The sequence below is a fragment of the Eulemur rufifrons genome, chromosome 4 (genome assembly GCF_041146395.1).
Source record: "Eulemur rufifrons isolate Redbay chromosome 4, OSU_ERuf_1, whole genome shotgun sequence".
NCBI classification, from domain to species: Eukaryota; Metazoa; Chordata; class Mammalia; order Primates; family Lemuridae; genus Eulemur; species Eulemur rufifrons.
In genome coordinates, this window is record NC_090986.1 from 77,502,484 (window position 1) to 77,530,361 (window position 27,878).

The 27,878-nt window shown below is 42.6% G+C and overlaps 2 protein-coding genes across 6 annotated transcripts; one reads left to right on the forward strand and one right to left on the reverse strand.

The window, feature by feature from the left end:
- Positions 1–1,442: 1,442 nt before the first annotated feature.
- Positions 1,443–17,278, forward strand: MTIF3 (mitochondrial translational initiation factor 3). 5 transcript variants are annotated; one of them, XM_069467746.1, is made up of 5 exons: positions 1,443–1,588; positions 7,484–7,551; positions 10,052–10,515; positions 12,815–12,972; positions 16,900–17,278. In XM_069467746.1, the coding sequence occupies exons 3-5, from the start codon at positions 10,053–10,055 to the stop codon at positions 17,116–17,118; spliced, it is 840 nt and encodes a 279-aa protein (XP_069323847.1). In that variant the 5' UTR covers positions 1,443–1,588; positions 7,484–7,551; position 10,052; the 3' UTR covers positions 17,119–17,278. The 5 variants fall into 5 exon arrangements, with proteins under 5 accessions (XP_069323847.1, XP_069323849.1, XP_069323848.1 ...); XM_069467748.1 differs by lacking the exon at positions 1,443–1,588 and adding an exon at positions 1,613–1,686; XM_069467747.1 differs by lacking the exon at positions 1,443–1,588 and adding an exon at positions 2,013–2,107.
- GTF3A (general transcription factor IIIA) lies at positions 17,185–27,878 on the reverse strand (the record flags this gene model as incomplete). The annotated part of the gene is made up of 9 exons (XM_069466958.1): positions 17,185–17,367; positions 17,886–17,945; positions 18,964–19,193; positions 19,770–19,850; positions 21,038–21,111; positions 22,146–22,234; positions 22,955–23,051; positions 26,206–26,306; positions 27,642–27,878. Coding segments are annotated over 9 exons (1,137 nt in total), but the record flags the coding sequence as incomplete, so codon positions are not given.

Below are 27,878 nucleotides of genomic sequence, written 5' to 3' on the forward strand. Positions count from 1 at the left end.
TTACACATTTCACATCATTTAATGTTTTTGAAGACTTGTAACTTCACTGCTTCACTCACTACTTTAGCAGTGTAAGGAACAGTTAGGATTAAGAGCACCTACTCTGGCAGCAGGCTACCTAGGGTTCTTATTTTTTAATCTTGATTCGACTACTAGTTGTGTGACCTCAGACAAATTCAATTCTTCAGGCTCCAGTTCCTTCATCTGTAAAATGGGTAATAATAGCAATTAGCTCTTAAGGTTGTCCTAAAGATTAACAACTTGATTTATGTTAAGTACTTAGAACAGTGTCAGGCATATAAGTAAAAGCAATAACAGATGTAGGCAATTATAATTACTGAGCACCTAACATTTCCGAAAGTATTGTGCTACTCACTCTACCCTGGTATCTATATCAAACAAAACGTGTATCTTGGTACTGAGAAATAATTTGGTAGAATAAAATGCATCTTTAATCCGTCGTTTAACTTGGAAATGGCCAACAAGCAGATCTGAACTTTGGGTCACACACAGAGTTGTTTCAGGGTTTACCACCCTACTATTTTAACAGTGATGAGGAAACCGAGACTTGGTCTTTGCTCTCAAGGAGATATTTAAGGCTGAACTGGTTTCATCATCTGTAATAAAAGCGGTAATAACTGATTCAAGGAGTTATTTAATGAGAACTAAATAAGACAACGTGTTAAGAGTTTCTCTTCATACAAGGAATCAAACTATTCCCCGATTAGGTGGCTTCACCAAGCCAGGATTGCAGATTCTCACTCTGCATTGAGGAATTTCCTATTTAAGAAAAGGAGGGACAGGTGGTTAACCCCAATCCAAAAGAAACAGCGGCCAGCAGCCCGCTGGCCCAGGAGTAGGCCCCAACAGCCGGTAGGCGAGAAGCCAAAGGCACCGGACTGCACCGAGGTTTAGAAGTGGCTCTACTGGGACTCTGGGGAAGCCTGCTGATCATTCCGGGTCCGTTTTCCCTTTGGTCAAATTGATGACCTGTTAGAACCTCTCCCAATTGCAAGGTGCCCTGAACCTGACCGGGAACCGAGTGCTTGCAGGTCGGAAGTCCAGCCCGCTGCGAGCCACCTGGAAACCGAGGGAAGCCTTTTACACCTGAGTTTGTCTGCTCACCCGTAAATCGGGCACAGAGCTCTTTAATTCACAATGATTATAAAAGACATTTATGAAATATTTGGTTAAATATAAAATATTTTATTAAATAAAAAACACGTTTATGAAAACTCTGTATAAGCCCTTGTGGTAGACGTAGCCATGCCGAGACTGGCGTTATTGTAATTGGAGGAAGGGATACTCTAATTGCTGCACAAAGTCGACATCTTCATCTCACCTCTGCAGAGGCGGGAGCCAGGTGAGCAGCGATTTCCCTACAGGAACCTCCCCCATGCGCTCCACATTTTTTGTCGGAGGAATTTAATCTCACCAGCCGAAAAGCAATGCTCCCCATGTCACCTTTCCTTTAAAGGACGCGGGACCCGCCCACTACGGAAAGCGAAGGGGCATCGCCAGGGAGCATTTATTGGCTCCTTCTGCCTGACCTTATAAATGGCCGACCCCAGGACGCGTAATGCTGAAGGTGAGGGGCGCCGAGCGATGAGGGGCTCTGCGGCGGGAGGACACGGTCTTAGGGGACGTGCCTGCGGAGGAGGTGGCACTGCGCTCAGCCGCGTCCGTGTAAGGTCATGGCTACTCCGTCCCGCACGGGCGCGGGGCGGGGAGTTCCCGCATTCCGTGCGGCGGCGTCGGGGGTTTGGCCGGGCCCTGGGGCCTTCTTCGGGCCCAGGCCGCTGCCTGAGCCTCCCAGGGTCGCTGTCCTGCGATATCGCACGTTCCGCCCACCATTGCGGCCCACCTGCGCGCGTGCCTTCTCTGGCCAAGGCCTGTCGCGGGTCGCGTTCCCCGGGTGGGCGTGGCCGCCGCTGCCACACGTGACCGGGTCAGCTCCGCCCGGAAGTGCCCCAGCCCCTCCGTGCGTGGGCCCCGCTCGGGCCGGGCGAGCTGGGCGAGGGCACCTGCGCTAGAGTGTGCGCAGGAAAGGCCGGACAAACGCTTCCCTTGCTGCTTGCTGCCACCGGAGGAGGCCTTATTGGGGAAGGTCGCGAAGTGATTTGGAATTTCTTTTCCTGGTTATCATTTAGTAGGCTCCATGGGCTAAGATTCCTGAAGGAAGTAAAATAAGTTTTCGTACTAAGAAGCTTCAGTTCCAAGTACATGTTATGAAAGGTGTTAATCTAAGAGAAGAACACAAGGTAGAGGGGAGAATCTGGAAAATCAACTACTGTTTATTGTGCCGGGCACAAGGGAGTAAGGAATAAATGGGTCTTGTTTCCTACAATTTGCCGTCTAGTGAGGAAGAGTTTGTAGTAATGAGATAGTTACAAAATTAAAATTGTGATAATTGCTTTAAGGGAAAGATAAATGGGGCTATGAAGCATTTAAAGCTCAACAAAGTGAAGAGAGGGGTAGGAGATCTGGCTTAGTTTGGGAGGTAGAAGAATGCCTGAGAAAGATAGCACTTGGCGTTGTTCTGGCGTTTCCCAAACCAAGGGAGAATACTGAATTTCAAGAAACAGTAGCTTAGGCAGAAAGGAGAGGCTGGAGAAGTGGAGGGGCTTTTTGGCCTGGTGAAGGTGGAAATCTTTAATATTGGGGCAGTTTTAAGGTGGGGAGGGCCCTGGGTGTGGGGACAGCAGTGCAATGGGGAGAACCAGTTGCAGGGCTCAAGCGGTTTGTAAAAGCTGAGTTGGGAGACTGGCAGGAATCCCAGCAAGAGGTGGTCTGTGTCTTAAAAGAGAGTGGTGACTGTGGATATAGACAGAACTGGATGGATTTGAGTGCGGTTTAGGAAGTAAAGTTAATGAGACTTGGCTGTGAAGTGAGGGAGAGGAATTGTCAAAGGTGACTCAAGGCTGGATGGACAGTGATGTGGAAGAGGACATGACCACGACCATTTAGAAAATTAACATACAGAAATAAGTTCAACTTTGTTTTTTTTTTTTTTTTGAGAGACAGGGTCTTGGTCTTTTTGCTGGGACTAGAGTGCAGTGATGTTTTCAGAGCTCACTGCAACGTCGAACTCCTGGGCTCAAGCGCTCCTTCCGCCCCTTGAGTTGCTGGGACTACAGGCACACACCCCCACACCGGCGTATTTTTCTATTTTTAGTAGAGACGGGTCTTGCTGTTGCTCAGGCTAGTCTGGAACTCCTGGCTTCAAGCAGTCGTCCTGCCCTGGCCTCCCAGAGTGCCGGGTTTGTAGGCATGAGCCACTGCCCCTGGCCAAGTTCAACTTTTAATACTGAGTCTTTAGCTCTGGGTTTAAAAGCTTTTTAAAATTGTTCTGGATAGTCATTAAGTTGTTTGAATTTAACAGCTAAAGAAATGTGGTTAAGTAATTGGCCAAAGATATATGTTGGTTTTTTCCCCATTGTTCTAAATCGGAGTTCTAGTACATAAATGGCTCAGTCTCATAGTAGAAAATACTTTGTGCTTCATTTGGAAGAGTAAAACCAGCAACAAGGGAGGGTAGCATGGGGGTTCAGTAACCGTAGTGCAGTCCTCTGGGTTTAAGGCTGCTCAACCCAGGCTAGAATGGAGGAAGGTGGGGCAGTTTGCAGGCAGAAGCAAGGATTTTGTTAAACTCCTTTGGAAGGTGTGAAAGAGAATTCTTAGAATCATAGGAATTGGCAAAATTAATTTCACAAATATCTAATCCACTAGAATCTATTTAACTTTGATCCAACCTCCCTGGAAAGAATAGATATCAATATGAATTTGTGACTCTCAGCCATATGAGAAAGAAGATCAGTGAGTGAACAATAGAAGTTATATTCATCTCTTCAGTCCATATGGGTTTATTAATAAAATGCATGCAAGCAATTTAATTTCTTATAGGACAAGACTCCCCCCCCACCCCCAGCCCTGGTGATTCTATCTGCTAAACCACATATTTAAATCATGTTCCAGGAAGTTTCCTTATAAGTATGTAAATAGTAGCTTCTGGGAGAATGCAAAACAATGTATCATACGGGGAATGCAACTGACCTTTGAAACAGTAATCATTGCTGCTTTTTTTTGGTACAAGAATGTTCACAGCAACTATTCATAATAGCCAAAAACTGGGAACAGCCTAGGTGTTCATTAACAGAAAACTAGATTTAAAAACTAGTATATTCATGTACTGGGAGGACACTTCTCAGAAGTAAAAAGGAACAAACTAATGATACAATACATACAACAACATGGATGAGTCTTGAAAACATTATGCTGGGATGCCTTACAACAAAGAATACATACTGTTCGATTCCATTTCTATGAAGTCTTAGAACAGACTATGATGGAAAAAAATTAGAACAATGGTTGCTTCTGGGTGGGGCTGGGAATTGACTTGGAGGAGACATGAGGGAACTTTCTGGGATGATAGTCATGTTCTACATGTTGATAGGGGTTTTGGTTACAAAGGTGTATGTACTTGTCAAAACTAATCAAATGTTTAAAATTTGTGCATTTCATTATGTATAAATTTTGCATCAAGAGAAAATTTAAATATTGAACTCTAGTTAATGATATGCATGCAGAAGTATTTGAGGATGAAGTGCAGTAGTGTCTACAATTTAGTTTAAAATGTATCAAAATGTAAATAAAATGAATGGAAAGAGGAATAAATAGATGGATAGACGAAGCAAAAGTAAAAGCACTAAGTGTAGAATCTAGGTAATAGATATTGGGATATTCACTGTAAAGTCTCAACTTTTCTGTGTGTTTAAACATTTTCATAACAAAATGTTGGGGAATATAGTCCTTTAGAGAATATTGTTTATTTTAGACAACGGAAGACAATAGGAAAATAAATGAACACAACTCTAGGCTCACCTGGAATACATAGTGTATGGAGATAGCCAGATATTTATTTCATAATTTCCCACTTCATGGCTTATTATTTAAATCATTTCAGTTTCTTATGGAGTAGGTGGATCAAACATTAAAATAACTATTGCGTACATTTGGAGTGATGCAATTGACATTTTTTCTCACTTACATCATCCTAGGAAAGTCAGTGATGATGCCAAAGAGGCATCCTCATTTCTCTTGGAGTTTTTCAGTGATCCAGTCTCAAGTAAATAAGGAATAAATAAAAAGAAATTATGTGTTTCTTTCTACAATGTGGAGTCAGCTACTGAATTTAAAGCTACAGATAGATGTAGATTCATGCAGTGCAGCCTGATTTTGATAAGATCTGAGTAATCATCAAATCAGAAATGGGTATCTCATGCCATAAAATTATGTATTTTAAGTAAACTGACATTAAGATAATTGGCTTTTAGGATATTATGGATGTCTCAGAGTATAGTCGTGGGAGTAAGAGTACAGCAAATGCACCGATATTGTCATAAGAACATAAGCATTTTTGTTTTGATTTAGACTACTGGTTTGTCTATTCAGCCTAATATTACTTATCTGACAGAAGTATCTTTTCAGAGAACATGGCTTCCTATTTTACGTCAACCTTGAAAGGTTAAGGTTAATCTCAGACATCCTGCCTTAAATTACCTTTGAACTACTTACATTATAATGTTTTATTACTCATTTTCTTAAATTTCTCTCTTTTTTTCTTTGTCCTAACCCAGTGGTTTTTAACAGGAGAGGGGAGAGGAAATACCTGTGCTTTGAGAAGCATCGTCAGATGCTGCTGACAGGCCTCCAGTTCTGAGAAACACTGCCCTGATACAGTCATGTTAACTTTTAACTATTTATTAGCAAAAAATGGTACAAGTTCAATCTCAAACTGAAACCATCAGCATTTATGTTGATGAGACACTTTTAGACTCGGATGTGATAAAAACTAGATGGAAAACTAATGGTAATATGCGTCACAAAACAATTCAGAATTTTAAGTTTTTAAAGTTCCTATTTATAGGTCACTTAGACATAGGCTTGAAACTAAAAAAGGGATTTTTTTTTTGTAAAGCTGTGCAAAGCCAGAATGCCAATGTATTAAGTTACAATGAAATTTAGAACTTATGCAGACTAAGTAGTCCTATAGATCTGACTAATAAAGTGAACTTTTTCCTCCCTCTAGACCAGCAGTGCCCCATCCTTTTTGGCACCAGGGTCTGGTTTCGTGGAAGACAATTTTTCCACAGACCCAGCGGGGTTGGGGGATAGGAGGGTGTGTGGGGAGAATGGTTTCGGGATGATTCAAGCACATTACATTTATTGCATTTGCAGCTGCTCCCCGGCACTGATCTGACAGGAGGCAGAACTCAGGCGGTGATGCCAGCAATGGGGAGCAGCTGTAAATACAGATTAAGCTTCACTTTCTAGCCCACCACTCACCTTCTGCTGTGCGGCCTGGTTTCTAACAGGCCACGGACTGGGACTGGTACTGGGACTGGTCTGTGGCCCGGGGGTTGGGAACTGAAGCTCTAGCCTAATAATTTATTTTTTATTTTTATTTTAGAGACAGGGTCTAGCTCTGTCACCTGGAGTGTAGTGGCAAGATCATATGGCGGGATCATAGCACTCCTGGGCTCAAGTGATCCTCCCACCCAGGCCTCCCAAAGTGCTGAGATTACAGGGTGAGCCATGGTGCCTGGCCTGATTGTTTTTTAAAAACTTTTTAATTATGAAAACATTTAAACATTCAAAAATGTTGAAAGACTAGTAATTACATATGTATACAACCATAATCTAGGTTCAGTGGATGTTGCCATAATTGCATTGTCTAACTTTATATTTCCTGCTGAACCATTTCAAAGTAATCGACAGATGTCATGGCACTACCCTAATACTTCAGCATTCTTTCCCTCAGAATTCCATCTTCGCACCTAAGAAAATTAGCAATACTTCTCTAATAGTGTCTAATACTAGTGCCTTTGCAGGTCCTCCCCTCTGCCCCCGCCCGCGTCCCCAACATACCCTTTCAGCATTTTATAACTATGTTTCCTTGATCATTTTATTCAGGAGTAGCCTCCCACTTGTTTTTTCTTTCCCAATTACATTGACTTTTTTAGATATCAAGCCAGTTTTCCCACAATCTTGATCTGTCAGATTATTCCCTTGCAGTATCCTCTAATTTGTTTCTCTCAGAGTCTGGCCCTTGTACCCTCTGAAAACTGGAAGCCAGGTCCTGACGCTGCATCGGGTTCAGGGAAGCCTTTTGGCAAGGCTGCCTCAGAGAAGGTCTGGTGTACTGTGGGTGGCTTCACAGCAGGTGTACGCTGGGATGGCAGGTTGTCCCATGGTTGAATATGCTGAGTGTGATCTTTGATTAAGATGGTGACAGACAGCTGTCTCCTTGGCAGAGTATGTTCTTTTCTTTTTTCAGTCTGTAAGTAATCTGTGGGTGACCGTTTGGCATCAGCTTTCTACGTAATGATTTTTTGCATCTATCCTTGCCTGAGTCAGTGATTTCATTGGGGATGGCAAAATGGTAATTTTCTAATTGCATTTACTTTTCTTTTCCATTTATTAGCTGTCATTCTCGTCTAAAGAAGAGCTTTTCCTCATCAAGTGGGGATGATTATAGTTCTTCCTAAAAAGGTAGGATAAATGCTCAGTTCTTTTTTGTTTAATTACCAATTCACCAATTTGCAAAGTAAGGAATTGGGGTAATAGTCACATACAGTTGTGGCAAATTATCATTTTCATAGATTTTTGCATATTCAGTGTGTTGAAATGAATTACAGTCATTAGTCCTTAATGTTTAAATTATACCAAATTTGACCAGTGGGAGTCTCTTCATGCTGCCAAACTGTAAATGAAATGTAAACAAACAAAATTGTAATACTCTCAGGGAAATCTGAAAACTAGATATTTGATGATATAAAGGAACGATTATTAATTGGGGTAATGCTGTGATTATTAAAAAGATAAAAGAGTGCCTCTTAGAGATACATGATGAAGTATTTACTGATAGAATAGGATTGATTTTGAAATAGTTCCTGGATGGTTAGGGGGGAGTGTTAAGGGGGTAGAGATGAAACAGGTTTGGCGTGTGCTGTTTATTATGCTATTCTTCCTGTACCAGTTTGAAAAATTTCCTAATAAAAAGGTTTATAATTATGAATTTATGTTGACATTTGCAATTCCAATTTAATATTACAGTTTTTTTAATCTATAAGGGTGTATTTTGAAGAAACATGTATATTTTCAACTTTGCTGATGTAAAGCCAAAATTTAGCTAGTATTAAAGTTTAATTGCTTTGAACTACTTTGCCTACTGTATAAATCATGAAAATTTGAAGTTTTTTTAAATTTAAAATTAAATTTGAATAATGGTAAAGGACTTTGAATTAAAAAACATAGTTTCGGTGTTTTTCTACTCTCTTTTCTTTTTTTCTCTTCTTGGAAATTGTTTTTAAAGCTTAAAAACAATCCTGCAACATTTTTCTGAAATAGTGTTTATTTTGTAAATAAATAGGATTTATTTACAAGTATAAAAATAATACTCATAAAAAAATTGAGAAATAATGATTAGGAAAGATAAGGGGAAAATCACTTTTGTCTTAAACCTCAAATAACCAGGGTTTTTATAAATTTCTCTTGACCTTTTTCTTGTGGGTAGTATTTTTGTTTATTTGCTTACTTGTTTGGAAAAAAAACCCACATTTTGAGCCAGCTGTGGGGGCAAGTGCCTGTATTCCCAGCTACTCGGAAGATTGAGACGGGAAGATGGCTTGAGCCCAGGAGTTCGAGGCTGTGATGAGCTATGATGATGCCACTGCGGTCTAACCTGTGACAGGGAAGACTCAGGGAGGAGCACTGGGAAGATTAAAAAGTGAATTTTGGACTGGTTAACTCTGGGATGACTATTACATATCTATGTGGAGTTGCTGGGTATGCAGTTAACACTATAAGTGTGGAACTCGGGAGAGATTGGAGCTAGAGTTGTCAATTTGGGTGTTGAGTATTATCAAGCTAGGTAAGGATGGAAATGAGACTGTGCATTTCCATCACTTTCTATTTAATTTACCATATGCTTTTTCATATCACTCTTCAACATGAGGGGTGAGGAGTCAGTGGGTCATACAGCCTGGTGGGGTCAAAGCCAGGGACCAGAGGAAATTTCCGGTTTTAGACACCCAGGTGATGCTCATGCAGGTGGCACAGGGACCATTCTTTGAAAAGCACTACTGAAGACACCTCCTTTTTTCCTCTTTCATCTTTGGCAAGTCACACCTTTGTGAGTTCTTGATTCTCTAATGTTTCTTAGCATACCCTAGATGCGATTAGATGAGATGACAGGTCCTCTTATCACTCCTTCAGCCTGCGCCTCTAAGATTTACTAAACACGTGAATGGAAGGAGAGAGATGCAATTAAAAAATCAAAGTACAATTTATAAGTGCTTCAAATTCAGTCTTCTAGCCATGAAGTAAAGCTGCTATCATCATATATGCTGCAGTTACCATTTGGTAGTAATGCCTGAAAGATCTTTATAGTTTACGTGGTTGGTGCTTGGACTTATGTCCGGGTATTTCCTTTTTGACAGTCTCGGTTCTTCCAGTGGGTCAGCTTCCTTCCTAGAGAGTCCCCGTTCCCATGATAGTATTCTTATCTTTTGTATATCATCAGATATGTTGATAAATTGTTAACAGTTAATTATACTAAAATTTTATGAATTGGTATTTATGAGTCACCAATCATTTTATGTACTACATTCTCATAAATAAATCCTCAAGATGATATTTGCTTTTCTAGTTAGTGCTACAAGATCCATGGGAAATAGAGTCAGATGAGATCATGTATACAGAAGAAAAAAATGGAAAACCAAAGCACGGTGCCAATCTGACTTATTCTAATAAACCACTTGTGCTGGGGACAGTGCCATCATGAGTTAGCCTGGCCAAGGTGACCCGGTAGTCCACCTTGTTGGTGTAGCTTTCCTATGCATGGATCTGGTAGTCCAGGGAACAGCATCTCCTTAACACGTAAGAGAGAACGTGGTCTCTGCAGCCTCTCATATGCCCTGCCACATGCCACAGTATCAGACCACGGGATAAGTGATTGAATTTTAATGAACTTTTCTTACTACTTTTTTAGGATGGCTGCTCTTTTTCTAAATAGGTTAACTCTACAAACCATAAAGACTGAAAGTAATTGCATTAGAAGATGTTTTGGTAAACACATTGTGCAAAAGACAGCACCAGCACAGTTGATCCCTGCTGCTTCTGCCCCAAGACTGTCCTTCCTAAATCATACAAAGGCTTTTAGCACCATCCAAGACATCCAGGATGAGAGAAAAAAGAAAAAAAAGGATGGAACCACTTTCAGTAACACTGGAAGAAAAATTAGTGAGCGAATTATTCACGTGCTTGATGAGAAGGGCAATGATTTGGGAAACATGCACCGAGCAGACGTGATTAGACTCATGGATGAGCGAGACCTGAGACTGGTGCAAAGGAATCCCAGCGCGGAGCCCCCGGAGTACCAGCTCATGACAGGAGTGCAGATTCACGAAGAGCGACTGCGGCTGAGAGAGAGGGAGAAGGCTAGACCGAAAACTGGTAGGTATTTTGCCATTTGCTCCCTGAATCCTTTAGGACTTCAAATTAGCAGTTTAAATTCTGGTATTTACCAAGGTGCCTGCGACAATGGGGAAATGAGAAACTGGCGAGTTCATAATTCTACCATCATCCCCGGTGGCTCTTTGTCTTCCATCCCTTGTTTCTATTCCTTTTTTCCTTGATACCGTGTCCATTGTCTCTTCCTTTAAACCTGTGTAAAAGGAGGGAGAAACAAGGTGAACAAACTGAAATGATGGAAACTCTTTTCCGTGTCTGGCCTGTAGCCTTGTCCCTGAAGCAGAGTAGCTAATGGGTGGAACGGAATGAGATTTCAAGGGATGGATTCGAGTTCCTTGCCCTTTCCTGGGCCACTCATTTAACCTCTGTCCTTTGGGGTTTTTTTTTTCCCCTCATCTCCAAAGTGGAGATGTTTGGTTAATTATCTGGAAGCACCTTTTAAACTCTGAAGTGATTCATAGAGTATCTCTTATGCCGAAATATTTTGTTACAGTATCAGTAGTAAAACTCGTTTCTGTATTTGGCCAATCAGCTCATGAGGCACTTGTTATTGAAGCCTCACAGAAGCCATGAATTGTATATTAAGTGAAGATGTTTGTTTTTCATGGTTCCAAAAAAGTTCTGATCGTTATGAAAGATTGTTCAATGGGCAGCACACCGGGACAGGAGTCAGTAAATGGTCCCAGTGCTGCCGTCATGAGGTTGTGCACCTTGAGAAAACCACACGTTATCTGTGACTTAGTTTGTAAAGCCACATTTAACAACAGGGAGGTTGACTGGAAAACAAAAAAATATTCAGAAGAGACCAACTGTGGGGAAATAAAAAAACTTTTTAAAAAATGATGTTTTTTTTGGAAATGTAAAAAGCATACAGGAAAAGATAATGATGGGTAACATTTATCACCCATCATCCAAAATGAGTAAGTGTTAACATTGTCACACTTTCAATTTTTTAAACAAAACCTTCCAGAAAAGTTGAGTCTTCTGTACTCCCTTCTCCTGTTCTGTCCTCCCTCTCAGAGGTGCCCCTGCCCACTCATGCTTTCAGCGTGTTAAACTCCAGCCCATGTTGTTAAACTCCAGTTACACACAGTTGTATTTGTAGACAGTATATATTATTTTGTGTGTGTAAAAAAAAAATGGTGTACTATTGTTTTTAAGATCTATCCTTGTTTATGTAATAGGTGTAGCTAATGTATTATATTAATACCTGTGACATTTCATCTTAAGAATATATCATAAATTTAATGCATTTCCATGAACACTGGGCTTGTTCTCAGGTTTATTATGAACACTGGTGCATACTCTAGGGTCTCTGAACCTAAGTGGGTCAAACTGCTGTCCTCAGCAGTGTATGACATTTCTTTCTCTACATCCTCACCCACACCTGGTACTCTAGTTTTTGTCATGCTAATGAAGGAGAAACCATATTTTATTGTTTTAATTTGTATTTCCTTTTACCATCTGAATTTTTCTTCTGAGTTGCCTATTCATATTCCTTTATTTTTCTTAGATGGTTTATTTTTCTTCCTGATTTATATATAGGGTTCTCTACTGTGTGTGATACAACAACCTATCCCAGTTATATTTTGACTTTGCCTTTTATTACACAGTCCCATTTTTGAGATGGGAAAATTGCCAGTCTTTTTCTTAATGAACTCCTTCCCTTATCCTGAAGTCATAAACTATTCTTTTCTTCTGTTTGTTTTAAAGTTGCATTTTTCACCTGTAGATCATGAGATAGGGAGATCTAACTTTTTCCCATCAGAATACTCTCAATTGTCCCAACACCTTTATGGGGTAGTCTGATCCTTCCCTGTAAAATAATTTTCTAGTGGGTAGGACTTCCAGAGAGACAGTGCATGGACACAGGGCACAGGGAGCTTGCCCAGCTGACACAGTCTGGCTGAGCCCTTCATAGCAGGGAGAGTGTCAGAAAAGGAGTGGATGAGAAGCGTACTCCCCAGACACTGACCCCCATCAGAAAGAAAAGTAAGAGAAATTAAGTTTATCATAAAGCTAAACTTTATTCTTTTAAACAACCATTCTTTTGGTGTTCTTTCATCCAATGACGATTAACAATAAATGGAAGCATTTTAGATTTTTAAATACCCTTATCTCTCCCATTTAAAAAAGTGTTTACTGGTCTGTGAAACTGAAAGTCATACGAGAGGACCGTTAGGTGGTAACCAGCTGTGCTGTGGAGTGCATGTGAGAACGTTCGGGTTTCGTAGCAGACTAGTCAGTAGCCCTGGCACCAAATCGTCCTGTTTCAAACTAGGACCAACCCTGACGAAGGAGCTAACTTTTTCTTCAAACATTGGACAACATGATTTGGACACAAAGAGTAAACATATTCGGCAGTGGATTGAGAAAAAATACAAAGTTCAAATTACTATAAAGAAAGGGAAAAATGCAGATGAGCCAGAAAATAAAATGGTAAGTAAAAGCAGGTATGAGTGACTGCTTGTTTTGTTTTTTGATCTAAAAATATAGTTGTAGAAAATCTGAAAACTTTAAAGGCGAAGAAAAGTGACTGGTAAATCTGCCCTGTGATATCAGCCTTTCAGTTTGTATTTCAAAACATAAGCATGCTGTATATACGTTTTCTAACATAGCGTATTTTGCCATATGAAAACAATGTATTTTATAATGTAAAAGCTATATACTATTCTTTTTTACAAAGTGTGGACTAACCTTTAAATAGGAAAGCTAGAAACTTTATAGATTCATCTTTTGTTTCCTCTTTGTACTTATGAGAAGCATTGTATAGTCAAACTGTCTTCTAGAAAGTATGTATCAGTTTACAATCCCAGGATAAGTTTATGGAATTTCTGTTTCACTTTTAAAGTTAGGTAACTTTATTACCTGCTAACGGCAGCATTAGTCCAGTGGTTTTGAACCTTAGCTCCACGGTAGAATCACTCAGGCCTGTGGTCCCCAACCCCTGGGCTGTGGACTGGTACCAGTCCGTGGCCTGTTAGGAACCAGGCCACACAGCAGGAGGTGAGCGGTGGATGAGCAAGCGAAGCTTCATCTGTATTTACAGCTGCTCCCCATCATTTTGCATCACTGCCTGAGCTCCATCTCCTCTCAGATCAGCGGTGGCATTAGATTCTCATAGGAACTCGAACCCTACTGTAAACTGCGCGTGCGAGGGATCTAGGTTGCCTGCTCCTTATGAGAATCTAATGCCTGATGATCTGAGTTGGAGCCAAGCAGTGATGCTAGCACTGGGGAGCGGCTACAAATACAGATTACCATTAGCAGAGAGGTTTGACTGCACAAAAACCATAATAATTGCTTGCAGACTTATATCAAAACCTTATCAGGGCCGGGCGTGGTGGCTCACGCCTGTAATCCTAGCACTCTGGGAGGCCGAGGTGGGCGGATCGTTTGAGCTCAGGAGTTCGAAACCAGCCTGAGCAAGAGCGAGACCCCATCTCTACTAAAAATAGAAAGAAATTATATAGACAGCTAAAAATATACATAGAAAAAATTAGCCGGGCATGGTGGCACATGCCTATAGTCCCAGCTACTCGGGAGGCTGAGACAGGAGGATCCCTTGAGCTCAGGAGTTTGAGGTTGCTGTGAGCTAGGCTGACGCCACGGCACTCACTCTAGCCTGGGCAACAGAGTGAGACTCTGTCTCAAAAAAAAAAAAAAAAAAACCTTATCAGTAAGTGGCAAGTGACAATTAAGCTGCATCTGGTGGTAGGCTATATAGTGGCAAGTGAGCATCCAGTTGTAAAGCTGCATCTGGTGGCAAGCTGTAAGTTAAAGTCTGACACTTATTTCAGTCTTCGTGTGGCCCGCCCATTATTTTATTTGCCGCTTCTGTCCATGCATCTTTCCTACACTGTGGACTTGTCTCAGTCACAGTTTTGGAAAACCCACAAGCTGACCCTAGCAAAAATGAATAAAAAGCAAACATCACAGGAGAGCTTCTTTGAAAAAGGGGAAAGACCCAATGATGAGACAACAGAAGACTCCAAGACTGGCAACAAAACGAAAGCTACATTTAATAGAAAATACGAAGAGTCCTACTTAAATTACAGCTACATTGCAACAGGTGATTCGCTTTCTTCATGCCCGCTTTGTATAGTATGTGGCGACCGGCTATTCAAAGAAGCCATGAAACCTTCAAAACTCATTTGCCACATGGAGACCAAACACCCTGTGTTAAAAGACAAGCCTTGGGAGTTTTTCAAAAGAAAATAAGGTGAACACAAATAACAGAAGCAATGATTGAAGGCCACTCCATCATCAAATGTGTCTGCACTGAGAGCATCATGCTTAGCGGCTAACCGCATTGCCAAAGCTAAGGAGCCCTTTACTATTGGTGAAGAGTTGATCCTGCCTGCTGCTAAGGACGTTTGCCGTGAACTTTTAGGAGAGGCTGCAGTTCAAAAGGTGGCATGTGTTCCTCTTTCGGATAGCACCATAACTAGATGAATTGATGAAATAGCAGAGGATATTGAGGCACAATTGTTAGGATTAATGAGTTACATGGTATGTAATCCAGGTTGATGAGTCTATTGATGTTGACAAGGCAACAATTCTTGTTTCCGTGCGATATATTTTTTAGGAGGATGTGCATGAGGATATGTTATGTGCACTTTTGTTGCCAACCAACACCACAGCTGCACAACTATTCAAGTCTTTGAATGATTCCATATCAGAAAAACTGAATTGGTCATTTTGTGTCAGTATATGCACAGACGGAGTGGCTGCCATGACTGGACGGCTTTCTGATGTCACTACTGGGGTCAAGGAGGTCACTGCTGAATGTGAGTCTATGCACTGTGTCATCTATAGAGAAATGCTGGCTAGCCAAAAATGTCATGTAAACAGTGTTTTGCAGGATGTGATTAAAATTATCAACCACATTAAAGAACACGCCCTTAACTCACGTCTGTTTGCACAGCTCTGTGAGGAGATGGATGCAGAGCACACACGTCGTCTTTTATACACAGAAGTGACATGGCTTTCTAAAGGTAGGTCACCAGCCAGAGTTTTTGAGTTAACAAGAGCCACTCCAGAGATTTCTTTTAGAAAAACAGTCACCACTGGCAGCACATTTCAGAGACACAGAATGAGTCGCAAAATTTGTTTACTTGTGTGACATATTCAACCTGCTCAACTAACTCAATCTGTCACTTCAGGGGAGAATGACAACTCTGTTCAAGTTGGCAGATAAAGTGCCTGCCTTCAAAGCCAAACTAGAATTATGGGGGTGACAAGTGAACATGGGGATTTTTATGTTTTAAACATTAGCGGAGATTTTGAAAGAGACTCACCCAGGGCCTTCCTTCTCCCAGCTGGCGCATGATCACCTATCTCAGCTTTCAGAGGAGTTCGAGCATTACTTCCCAACCACTAAAGACCCCTGAACTGGGAAGGGATGGATCCGTGACCCATTTATGAATACGCCAGGTGAATTGACTTTGTCTATGCTAGAAGAGGATCAATTGCTTGAGATCACAAATGACAGTGGCTTTAAAAGTATGTTTGAGATGACTTCAAATCTCCATACGTTCTGGATTAAAATCAAGGTGGAATATCCTGAGATTGCCACAAAAGCACTGAAAAGCCTCCTTCCATTTCCATCATCTTATTTGTGAAGCCGGGTTTTCTGCAGTGACAGCCACCAAAACAAGATTGTAGAGTAGATGGACATAAGCAACACACTTCGGGTGTCACTGTCTCCCATCACCCCCAGATGGGACTGTCTAGTTGCAGGAAAACAAGTTTAGGGCTCCCACCACTATTGCATTATGATGAGTTGTATAATTATTTTATTATATATGACAGTATAATAAAGTGCACAGTAAATATAATGTGCTTTAATAATCGCGAAACCATTCCCCCCTCCCACCGCCCCCGGTCATGGAAAAAATTCTTATGAAACCAGTCCCTGGTGCCAAAAAGGTTGGGGACCACTGACTTAGTCCCAGCCAATCCAGAATTTCTTGAGCCCAGGTCTCTTTTTTTCTTAATCATTTCAAGTGATTCTGTGTTAGTAGTAGAGTATTGGGAACTGTACTTGGCCAACAATTTTTGGGATAAGGAGTATTTTTGCTGATGCCTAAACCTAGTGCTTTGTACTTGTTTTGGGAAGAGGGTAGTCTGGGGCCAAATGTAGTCCCTTTGTGCCATGACAGTGGACATTTAAAACTATTAAGCCTTCAGTGCATCAGTACAGATTTCAATCAACAACTTAACCAGATATGTATGAACTGATTTGCTAATCACTGAAACAGCAATTCAAGAATGCTGGGGTTTTTATGAGTATTAGAGCATTAGTACTAGAAAGCATCAAAGACACTGATTTTAAATTAATCTTTGGCTGTTTTCCTTTTTTAGGAGGAGATATTTAATCAAATACTCCAGGCTATGCCTGGAATGGCTACCTTCTCATCCAAGCCACAACTGATCAGAGGAGGAAAAGCGTTAATGTGTGTTCTTCGTCCTTTAACCACAAAGGAAGAGAACGAATATACAGAAACTCAAGAAACCCAGAAAAAAGACACTTTGAACAAAGGAAATGGAAATGATAAAGAATCAAATGTTCTACAACTGTGATTTTAATAAAGAAAAATATGCTTCTGAGAGAAAATAGCTGAGCTCATTGGTCTGTGGTCCTCCAAAGAACGCAGCTGGTATCTAGTTGCGGGTAAGTATTGCAACTGTCGAGAGCACCTGGTCTTTCACACAGTTCAGTAACTCTCCGTTTTTAGAAAAAGATAAGCCTTGTTCTTCTTGTTTCCTTTTAGGAGGGATATATCCACTGAGATGAGAGGCCAAACTTCGTTTTTCACGAGGTTTTTTTACCTTTGGGAATAAGGAAGATAGACAATTAGAAATAAAAATCAAAATTATCTGAATTAATTTTGCAATAGTTGTATGTACCACCAGGTATAGGTATACAACAGTCCTTTATAAGACGGACAAGTCTTCAGTAGTAGTTGAAAATATTCCCAACAGACTCCGTCTGGCTTTATTTAATTATTTTTTTGAGACAAGAGTCTCGTTCTGTCACCCAAGCTAGAGAGTAGAGGTATCATCACAGCTCACTGTAACCTCCAACTCCTGGGTCCAAGCGATCCTCTTGCCTCAGCCTCCTAAGCAGCTGGGACTACAGATGCGCATCACCATGCCCAGCTATTTTTCCTATTTTTTGTAGCGAGGGGGTCTCACTTTTGCTCTGGCTGGTCTCCAGCTCCTGCGCTCAAGAGATCCTCCCACCTCAGCCTCCTTGAGTGCTAGGATTACAGGTGTGAGCCACCACAGCCAGGCCCTAAATAATTTCTGTTTTAAAGAAATAGCTTGCCTAAGAAGTTCCAACTTACCTTAAACTTCATTTTCTTCTTGTCGGGATCATGTACAATGGCATGCCTAGTGAGACTTTGCTACAATGAAAGAAAAAGTGACGTTTTAAAAACATTGACATTTGGTGTCTATTAATATGAAAACTCCGTAAGTTATTTAAAATGTCAATCTTCTTTCTGTTATGCTCTGTTTAGGGATATGACCACCTAATGCCCACCAGTGCTAAGGAAGGATTTCTCCTCAAATCCTGGACTTAAATCATTACCTTTTCTAAGGATCCAGGTTAGGAATTTATATAATCCCAACCACCAGTGGCATCTTAGTTCTTTTATAAGGGGAGGGGGAACCTGTTGTAAGTGAACTATTCCAAGCCGAAGGAGGTTCTTTATAACTGTGTCTGTTTAAGCAGTGTTCATAAACACCAGCAGGAAATCTGACCAACGTCTTGTCTTTGATGATAAAGCTGACCACCATCAGCTCCCCATTGTCTTCTAATGATTTGGACCTCTGCTGAGTGAGTCTTCTCTTTCTCCAGTCTTCATTAAGATTCACGGTAAGAACCTCCCAGAGCGAGTCTGCAGAACTGCACAGGCCCCTCCACTGCGTGCCATGTCCTTACCCGGCTGGCTGCCGAAACCTGAAGCAGATCCCACAGTTCTGTGTTCCCTGGTCTCCCTGCCACCCGTTCTCATTCTCAGTCCCTAGATAGTGGGGGTCTAAAAGGACACCTGAAGCATCAGCATGCTCTTATGAATAGTCAGTGTACGATACCAAGGCCACTGGTTCTCATCTTTAGAACGCATAAGAATCCCCTAAACGGGTTGTTAAAACAGATTCTGGTCACAACCTGAGTTTCTGACTCAGCAGGTCTAGGGTGGGCCATGAGCCTGCATTTCCAAGTTCCCAACTGACGCTCCTGGTGTAGGGCCATACTTTGAGAACCACTGGCCTTGGCAAAGCTGGTTGTTCTGTAGCCTTTAGTTAAAAACCACCCAGCTGAAGCAAGAGTGGAAGGTGTGTCTGGAGCCCACCCTGGGATCCAGGGCTCCCAGTGTGACGGCCACAGACTACGGACTGTGTATGAGAGTGAGCACTTACTTTCATTGCAAATGTTTTGCCACAGCCAGCATGTTCACACACGAAAGGACGCTTTTCCTCATGAAAAGAGAGGATATGGCTTTGGAGATTAAACACAGTCGTGTAGGTTCTTCCACAGCCTTCTCTTGGACATCGACATACAGCCCTTTCTGGGGCATGAGTTTTCATATGTTGCTTGAGATACTCTTTGCGTTTAAATGTTTTCTGGCATACTTCACATGTTATTTTCTCTGTTGGAATAGACAAATTTAACCAATTTCCCCAGATGTTACCACATAGAAAAAAATACTGAACACGTAAGTAACATGCAATGCCCAAAACCTTGTCACTATACACAAATCAGAAATTTCTAAGGAGCCTAACCCCAGTTTTTATCACCTAGAAAGTCTGTGTCAATTCTCCTAAGTCCCTACGTTACATATAGTCACTGTTCACTTACCAGGGGGCAGAGGCTCTGAGCACGGTGGCTGTTTGAGAAAATGAAATAGATGTTTGGTTTCCTTACTCGTCCTCCAGTATGTAGGACACAGTTTCCCAAACTGCCCTGCAGAACGCTAGTGCCTCCCGAGATTCCACACTGCAGCTGCCGCAGCCATGAAGCGTGCTACGTGTGCATGGCAGTAGTAGCTCTGAGAGACCCGGCCCAGCCCTGCTCCTCTGGCCTACAGTCTGAGCACCCAGCACTTCAGAAAGCATCGCACTGAAACCCTTTTACTTTAAAAGCACGTGTTAACGTTTCACTCTGGAAAAGCACCAATCAGTTCTGTAGGAGCAGGTATTTGTCACTTCATTCATGCCTGCCTTACCTCTATGGGTTTCTCTCACATGTTTCAGAAGTTCTGTCCATGTTTTTGCCACAAAAGAACATCCTTTTTGACAAATATAGCCTGTTTAAAAAAAAAAAAAAAAAGGTTGGTGAGTGCATTGCTTATCATGAATACCCAGTGTAAGCACTGACCATAACTAGAAGGCAAACTTTCCTGCCTATGTAATTTTTCTTCCACCTCCCAATAGTATTCTGTTAGTCTCTAGAGGTAGGAGTAAACATTAAGAAAGGTTTGCGTTACAGTAAAACTAAACAATTGCATAGCAAGGTACTTCACATCAGGGTTTTACCTTAGCAGACTTCACAAGGTGGATGCCTTTCCCTCTCCTATTCTCGGGAAGTTGGGTGTGCGGTATATGGACTCCAGCTGCTTCAGTCCCCTGTGTCTCTAAGTCCGAATCCCTTTCCCCTACCTGCTCTGTGCTTGTCTATTTTTTTGCAAAAGTGTTCTAGGGTGCTTTGTTCTTGGCAGAACACCAAAGTCTCAGCAGTTACAGTGCCCACCCTCTGGTTTCCTCTAGTCTTGCCATCTTGTAAGTTTCCTACTACATAAAAGAAATTGAGTCCAGCTAAGGAAGAAAATAAACTATAAGAACCCAGAGAAAAATATGAACTCTGCACATGCACAAAGCACTAAAATTGGATTAATCAATGTAACAGCCAGGCTGAGTTTCACCCACTAGAAACTAAAAAGAATGAGGCTGCCTCTCACGCTCAGCTACTAATCTCTTAAAAAACATACAAAAACCATAAATTCTAGGACCTGGGATATTAAAATATCAAAAATCCTTGTGGAAACAGATAATAGATTCAAGTAGTTAATATAATCAAGTCTTTTTGAAAAAATAACAACCAATGGCTCTGAAAACATATCAAACTATTATCCAAGCCTTTTGAGTAGCCAACAAGGACAAGAATGGCATGGGTGGTACATAGAAGAGATTAAAGTAAAGAAGCAAAGCCTTGTCTGGAGGACTAACACGTTCATACATATGAAGTGTAACCAGGCCCCTGTGAGCAACAGTAAGTTTGAATGGCAGTGCAGCAATGACAGAGCAGGGGAAGGACACACGCAGTGCCTCCTGGGACAAGACTGTAAGACCTGAATAAGCAGAATGGTGTCGTCCCCCCCCCCGCCCCCCCGCCGCAGAGTCCCATCTTCTCAACATGACCACAGAATAGACTGGAAGGCACCGAGTATTCAGCATGCCCCTCAGAGTTGGTACACCCAGGGCTGCCCACACGTACCCTCGTGGATCTTGCTGTGTTGTTTCAGCTTGCTGCGTGTGGCAAAGTGCTTCCCACATCCTTCCTGGGGACACCTGCGTTAGCAACATAAGAGTATTAGCCGATCCCTTTTCAGAGAGAACTCCACTTAGGGTAAGTGGTATTTTCTCGTATTTCTCCCACCAAAGTCTCACCTCTTCCCACAACCAAACTCATCCTATAAAAAAAAGATTTAGAATGCAGACCTAATCACAAGTGAAGTTAAAGTTATTTGACCAGCCGTGGACCAAAATATAGTTTCAGAGGGACAGTCATGTTACTTGTTTTGCTTATGTGACCAAATTAAACATTATTTTCACTTTTATACCTCTGAAAATATACTCTGCTTCCATGGCTACAGAAAAGATACTTCAGGAGGTTATCTGACTGGGCGTAGGTCAACACCACTGCCATTCTGAATTGCTTGTATCTAGTTTTCCCAATGATGCTGCACAGGGGTTGTGTGATCTGAGAACACAACAGCAGATGCATCAACCCTGGGTGCACAGTAAAAAGCACGTGCCACTTCTGTGCTGAAGCCATCAGAACAAGAATAAGTGGCAGAGCCACAAGCAAGGACAGGCACCAGGCGTGGTCACTGCAGCAACTCAGAGGCACAGGACAGCCTGTGTGAGCCTGGAGGAAGGCACTGGCCAGCCACAGCTGTGCAGCCAGCCACCAGCCCATTCCCGGTCTCGTCTAATGCGTTCAGCCTGCAGCTGGTTCCTCTCTAACTGCAGGCCGAGTCCAATTACTTTTGTTTTGTTCTGCAAGAATAATGCGTGTATCTTCGTAATGACATTTCATATACCTGAATATGCTCTCTTTGAATAGGTAAGTCATTTCTTAGCCTTCCCTGCAAGTTTAACCACAACTGTGATAATCTTACAAAATATTTTGAAATATTTTAGAGAAACAAAAGCAAAATTAAACTTTTAAAATGCCCCTAAATATAAATATGCACATATAGTACACATTAACAGAAAAACATTGATTAGGAAACTGTTTCAGAACTCTTGTTTCCAACCTTTGCATTTCAGTCTCATTCACACCTAGAATTTAAGAGCTTTTCAACCACATGAGTACTTACTTGAATAGTGGTTCATTGGTATGCTGGCACTGATGGGTTTTCAGCTGCTGATGTTTCTTAAAGGTCTTCTTACAACCTTCAAAATTGCACTGTTTCGTAAAGGTTTGTTAGTCTTGAGAAAAATATTAAAAAAATCAACAGTTCATAACAGAATCCTCTCAAGATAAAACTATTTTGGAGACTATATAACTGCTACTTTCAACCCATTTAGTTACTGTAAAATTCTACTTTATCTCAAGAAGCTTTAAAAGTAATGACATTTTAAAAAGCAAAAATGTTTCAGTTGAGGTAGTCTCTCAGTAATACACTTTAATCCACACAATGTTTGCTTCCAAAATAAAACCTGTATGATTATGATAGTGCAGACTAAATTCAGATATTTGATGGGAAAGTTTGGTTGATGAAAACTTTAGAAACATAGGAAGTGTAAAAAAATTTTCAAAAACCTTAAGCATTTAAGGCTGGGCGAGGTGGCTCATGCCTGTAATCCTAGCACTCTGGGAGGCCGAGGCAGGAGGATCGCTCGAGGTCAGGAATTCAAGACCAGCCTGAGCAAGAGCGAGACCCCATCTCTACTAAAAAAAAAAAAGAAATTATCTGGACAACTAAAAATATATAGAAAAAATTAGCCGGGCATGGTGGCACATGCCTGTAGTCCCAGCTACTCGGGAGGCTGAGGCAGAAGGGTTGCTTGAGCCCAGGAGTTTGAGGTTGCTGTGAGCTAGGCTGACGCCACAGCACTCCAGCCAGGGCAAAAGAGCGAGACTCTGTCTCCAAAAAAAAAATTTAAGCATTTAAGTCATACTTACTATATAATGTTTTTGCTGATTTTCATGTTTGCGTTCAAAATGTTTCTTCAAGTTTGATTTTGTGTTGAATTTTTGGTCACAGCCAACAGCTGCACAACTGCAAAAAGTTGTATAAACCAAAATATTAACAAACCAAGGCAAGAGAAGTTTTAAGATGCATATATCCTCCTACTTTATAAAAGCTAATTATTCCAAATAGTATAACATAGCCTTTAGCAAATTCCAGAGTGTTAAGCCATACCAGGTAGGCCTCTCCAAACCTATCGTGACCATCATGGAACAAGATGCTTTTTCATGTTAGCTTTTTGAAATCATGCACACTGCACCAGACACCCCTTAGACACTGGGCAGAAGGGAAGGTGAAAATACCAGTCCCAAAGACCTAAAACCCTGCTCTGGCTTATGCTTAAGTTATTCTCAGTTTAGAATCTGATAATCTTAACACTCCTTGAAATGTCACTATAAATTTCATTTCCAAAAAGACTTAAAAAAAGAAATCTGGTCTCAGCTTATAATTAGAAGTAAAATAGATACTTAGAGCAAAACCATAAGCCATTTTGCCTCCTGGCATATCACCAAGCCACTCCAGTTCCCCTTGTCTTGGCATCTTGACCTTGAATGATCTAAAGCCTTTGTGAATTTTTTTTTTTTTTAAAGAAAATATGTGCTTTTTGTGATGAGTCTTCCTCAGCCTGAGGGATGAAGCAAGGGGAGCCTCGATCTTAGGTATCGCTCAATGATAACACTAAACAACATTCACGTCAGGCACGTGTTCGCCCCAGAGCCAGGCAGAGAAAGACCAGACAGTGGGAGGCACAGTGTGGAGGCCCACACGTGGGAGGGGCACTGGGGCAGGGTTCACCAGAAGCCCCCACCACCACAGGGACAAAGCGTTGAGTGCTAACTGGGCAGGTAACCAACATAAAGCGTCCTCCAGTCTCCCTTGCAACTAGGGGTGGCCACATAGGTAGGTCCAGCCCATCTTGCTCAATGCCCACAAAGTGTCTAAAAACGGGGCACACCTCTGCCCTCTCTTCCTTCCTGCCAGCTGGAATGCTTATGCAACAACCGGGCACCAACAGGCTTCTTGGGCCATAAGGGTGAAGCCTCAAGATGAGGATGGCAGAGAGACCAGTTACAAGGAGCCCCTGGCTCCTAACCTTCTGCATTTCAGTCCACTGCACAGCTTTACGAAGGGAAGCATCCCGGAGGGTGCCATGGGAGGGACCCGTCTGCAGGCAGAGAATACTCAGTCGTTCAAGTCAGGAGCAGGGGCCTGAGATGACAGCGGGGCCACTGGAGCAGGGAAGGGTCTGAGGGATGAGTTACCGGACCCGATAACCTACTTGTCGCAGGGGATGGGAGGGAAGGATGGGTCCAGGGAGCCACCTTATCTTTGCTGTGCGTCACAAGACAGACAAGTCGGCCATCTCCCCAGACAATGGGGAGAAAACCAAAGAGAAAGGTGAGCTTAGTTTGGACTGTGGGGAATTTTGGCCACAGGAAATTTAAGAAGCCACAGAGACAGCCAAGTAGCACTGTTGAGCAAGCAGCCAGATACGGAGACGCGGACTGTGAGTGTCACCATGGAGCTGTTCCTGGCTGCAGCGTTTTCCTCCATCCTGCCCTACCCAACCGGTACCCACCCCCCCCCCGCCCCGCCCCCTGCTACTCCCCACACAGCTGACAAGGTTTTTAGTTTTGTTACATGACGTCTGGGGTTTCTTTATACAAACAGTAACAAATTCAGTTTCTTCCTGCCCATCCAACATGCCCCCCCAGTGCTTTTTTAACACACAAAAAGGTATCCCACTATAGAGGACTCTTCTGCACCCTGGTTTTTCGATTGGCGTGCCCTGGCAGTTTTCTCCTGGTTTCACAGAGAGCATCTTCTAGCTGTACAGTGTTCCGCTGTGTTCATGTACTTTAACTTGTCCCTACTGATGAGTATTTGGGTCGATTCCAGCATTTTGCTACTATTAACAGTGTTGCACATAACCTTGGACATACATTTAATGCAGGTGCAGTGTATCTGTAAATCCCCCAAAGTGAAACTTCCCGGTCAAAGACTATGTCCCAGCACTATTTTGAAGAACACTTTGGTTACTCTTTGCTAGTCTGGGTGAACTATATTTTGAAATAAAATAAGCTTCACTTAGGGTCACTGATTTTGATGACACACTGTTCACTTGAGCAGGGACTGAAATAAAGACATCTGCCAACTGTGGCACTTTGCTCCACTCCCGCTGGCCAGCACGCTCGCAAGACAGAGCCTCTCCACATGGAAAAGTGACAGTGATGTCTGTCCTATGTCAAGAATCAGACGCTTCACATTCATTATCATCTTTAAACTAAAAGAAATTCACCTTAGGGCATTAGAAAACCTTACTGCTCTAAGAATTGTTTCACACAACAAAATTATGATACTAAAGCCTAACATCTGAAAAAACTGCTATGCAGCTATTTCCTGATACGGTACCCTACAGGAAGCTCTGGACATCTGTTACAGTTATTTTGATTTTTCAGTGAAAACTAAATGTTTTCATGGAACATTTCGGTTAGTGGTTCTCAATGCATGTAAACCAGACCAGCAACATCAGCATCACCTGGAAACTTGCTAGAAATGCAGATTCTCTGGCCCCATCCCACACCTACCGAATCAGAAACTCAGAGGTGTGTTTTACAAGCTCTTCAGGTGATGCTGATGCACCCTAAATTTGCAATCCACTGTCTTAAAGACGTAGCTGATAGGAAAGCAGTATCTCTACCCTTTCAGAAATAATCAGCAACTCCTGGAAGAATAAATTAAAACTTGTATGGCAGTGGTGCAAAGGCCTAATTCAAAGAAATACAAGGTAAACTATTAAAAGCTTCATTTCATGCTTCTCTCTCTTATCCCAGTAGCTTATAAAGAATGGGCTGTTGATAAAGACCCTGACAACACAGGGAACCATTTTTCCATCCAGTCAGAACTGTGGGTTTCCAAGCTTGATTTCTTGTTTTCTATGTATCTTAAGGGGAGATAAGAGGACACAAACTCAAGAGAACTTTTAACTCACTCCTGAATTTATTACACACAAATGACTCACAAACCCCTATTCTCTTCCACACATTCAAAATCTATTCTGCTCTTATATACAAGAATGAATGAAGCTTCACATTCTTGATCTTAGGAGTTAACAATCAATCTTCTTACCAGGTCTATGTGCCAAACACCCGCTTCAAAGGCCTAAAAATAGTTCTCTACTTACACAAACGGCTTTTCTCCAGTATGAATCAGGATGTGGCGACTCAGATGGTAGTCCCTGACAAAGGCTTTGCCACACCCTTCATGGTCACAAACAAATGGTCTCTAGCAGGAAGAAAGAAAAAAACACGTCAATCTTTCCCTAGTTAGTTATTAATCGTGGTTATTATTTAAAAGGTTAAAGTGTCAGGTAGGCAAAGCCACAGACTCCCTCTCCAGAGATGGTTTCCACTCAGAAAGTGTGTTGGGCATCTGGCTACACCAAAGCAAGACAAGGTTTTCCTGCATGAAGTTACACAATATAAATGCCACAACTTCTCACAATGTCACTGCAGATAACAGTGACATCTGCTCTATGAACAGCATTTGAAATAAGCAGGCAGCCTTCACAGTCACGATACAGCATTGTTAACCTGCTCCTAACCTGCCGCCAGACTTCCACAGCAACCCCCTCTAGAAGACTACTTGCTGTTGGCGTAGCCGTCTGCACAGATCCCTCCACAGCATAATTTAACCCATCTGAAGAAAGCCTAGGGTTTAGAAGTGGACCCCAAGATGAGACAAGAAAAAAAAAAAGTCTAGGGCAGAGAAAAGAACAGGTTCTGCCTCATCCTGGACAAGCCCGGTGCCTGTGCCAAAACACAGCTACAGGAAAATGTGTCACACACCTGAAAAAGCTTACAGGTGCCAGGGCGAAGCAAAGAAAACAGCTCACAGCTCTAACTGCAACCATCATTTGAGACCCAGGAGTTGGGAGGTGGGGCTCCATTCCAAACCTATAGGAAAAGCCAAAACATAGCCCCCAAATAACCAGTTTTGTGTATCTAAGAAAAGCACATCACCAAGGCCCCCAGGAGGGAGGTGCAAGGCCTCAGCAAGAGTACTCAGAGCAAAGTAAGTGAACAGGAAGACACGAGTGAGCTGTACTACAAGGGGCGGAGCCACAGAGCCTTGCACAGCTCCAGCCGTGGAGTAGGCTCAGTAAGTGTTTAGTCAAATTAGTGTGTAAGATTAGGGACAACAAAGATGACTCCACATTATCCAACCTCATAACCCCGGTACATGTAGGTTATCCTCCGTACCAGCTCCGGGGCCGGTGCTTAGGCAGGTGACAGGTGGTAGCAGGCCGTCAAACCGTGCACTTATTTACAGATTAAGAGGAGGGGCCTGACTGGCCAAGACTCGAGAGAGCAAAGGGGAAAGAGTTGCTTGGTAGGCCTCGAGCCTATGGCAAAGACACCGGGGTCCCAGAACGAAGGTCCTAGAACTTCTTATCCACATCCTCAGCTCCTTCCCTAAGTCCAGGACACCAGAGCTGAGCACAGGCACAAGCCGGGCCTGCGGCCCTGCGCCTGCGGCGGGACTGCGGTGGCTGCTCTGAGACCACCTGGTGAGCCACCGCGCTCCCTAGTCCCAGGGCTGGCCGCCGCGTCTCGTTACCTCCCCCGTGTGCTTGCACAGGTGCGCGTCAAGCTTCCAGGCCTTGTTGTAACTGGCGCTGCAGTCGGGGAAGGAGCAGATGAACCTCCTGGGAAGCGCGGGGGGCGGCGGGGGCGGGCTCGGGCTCTCGCCGGCCTCGACGAACGCGTCGGCGATGGTCAGGGACGACACCGCCTCAGCGACCGAGACCGGCGGCTCCAGGGCGCCCGGCCTCCGCGCCCCAGGCCAGGCGCGCAG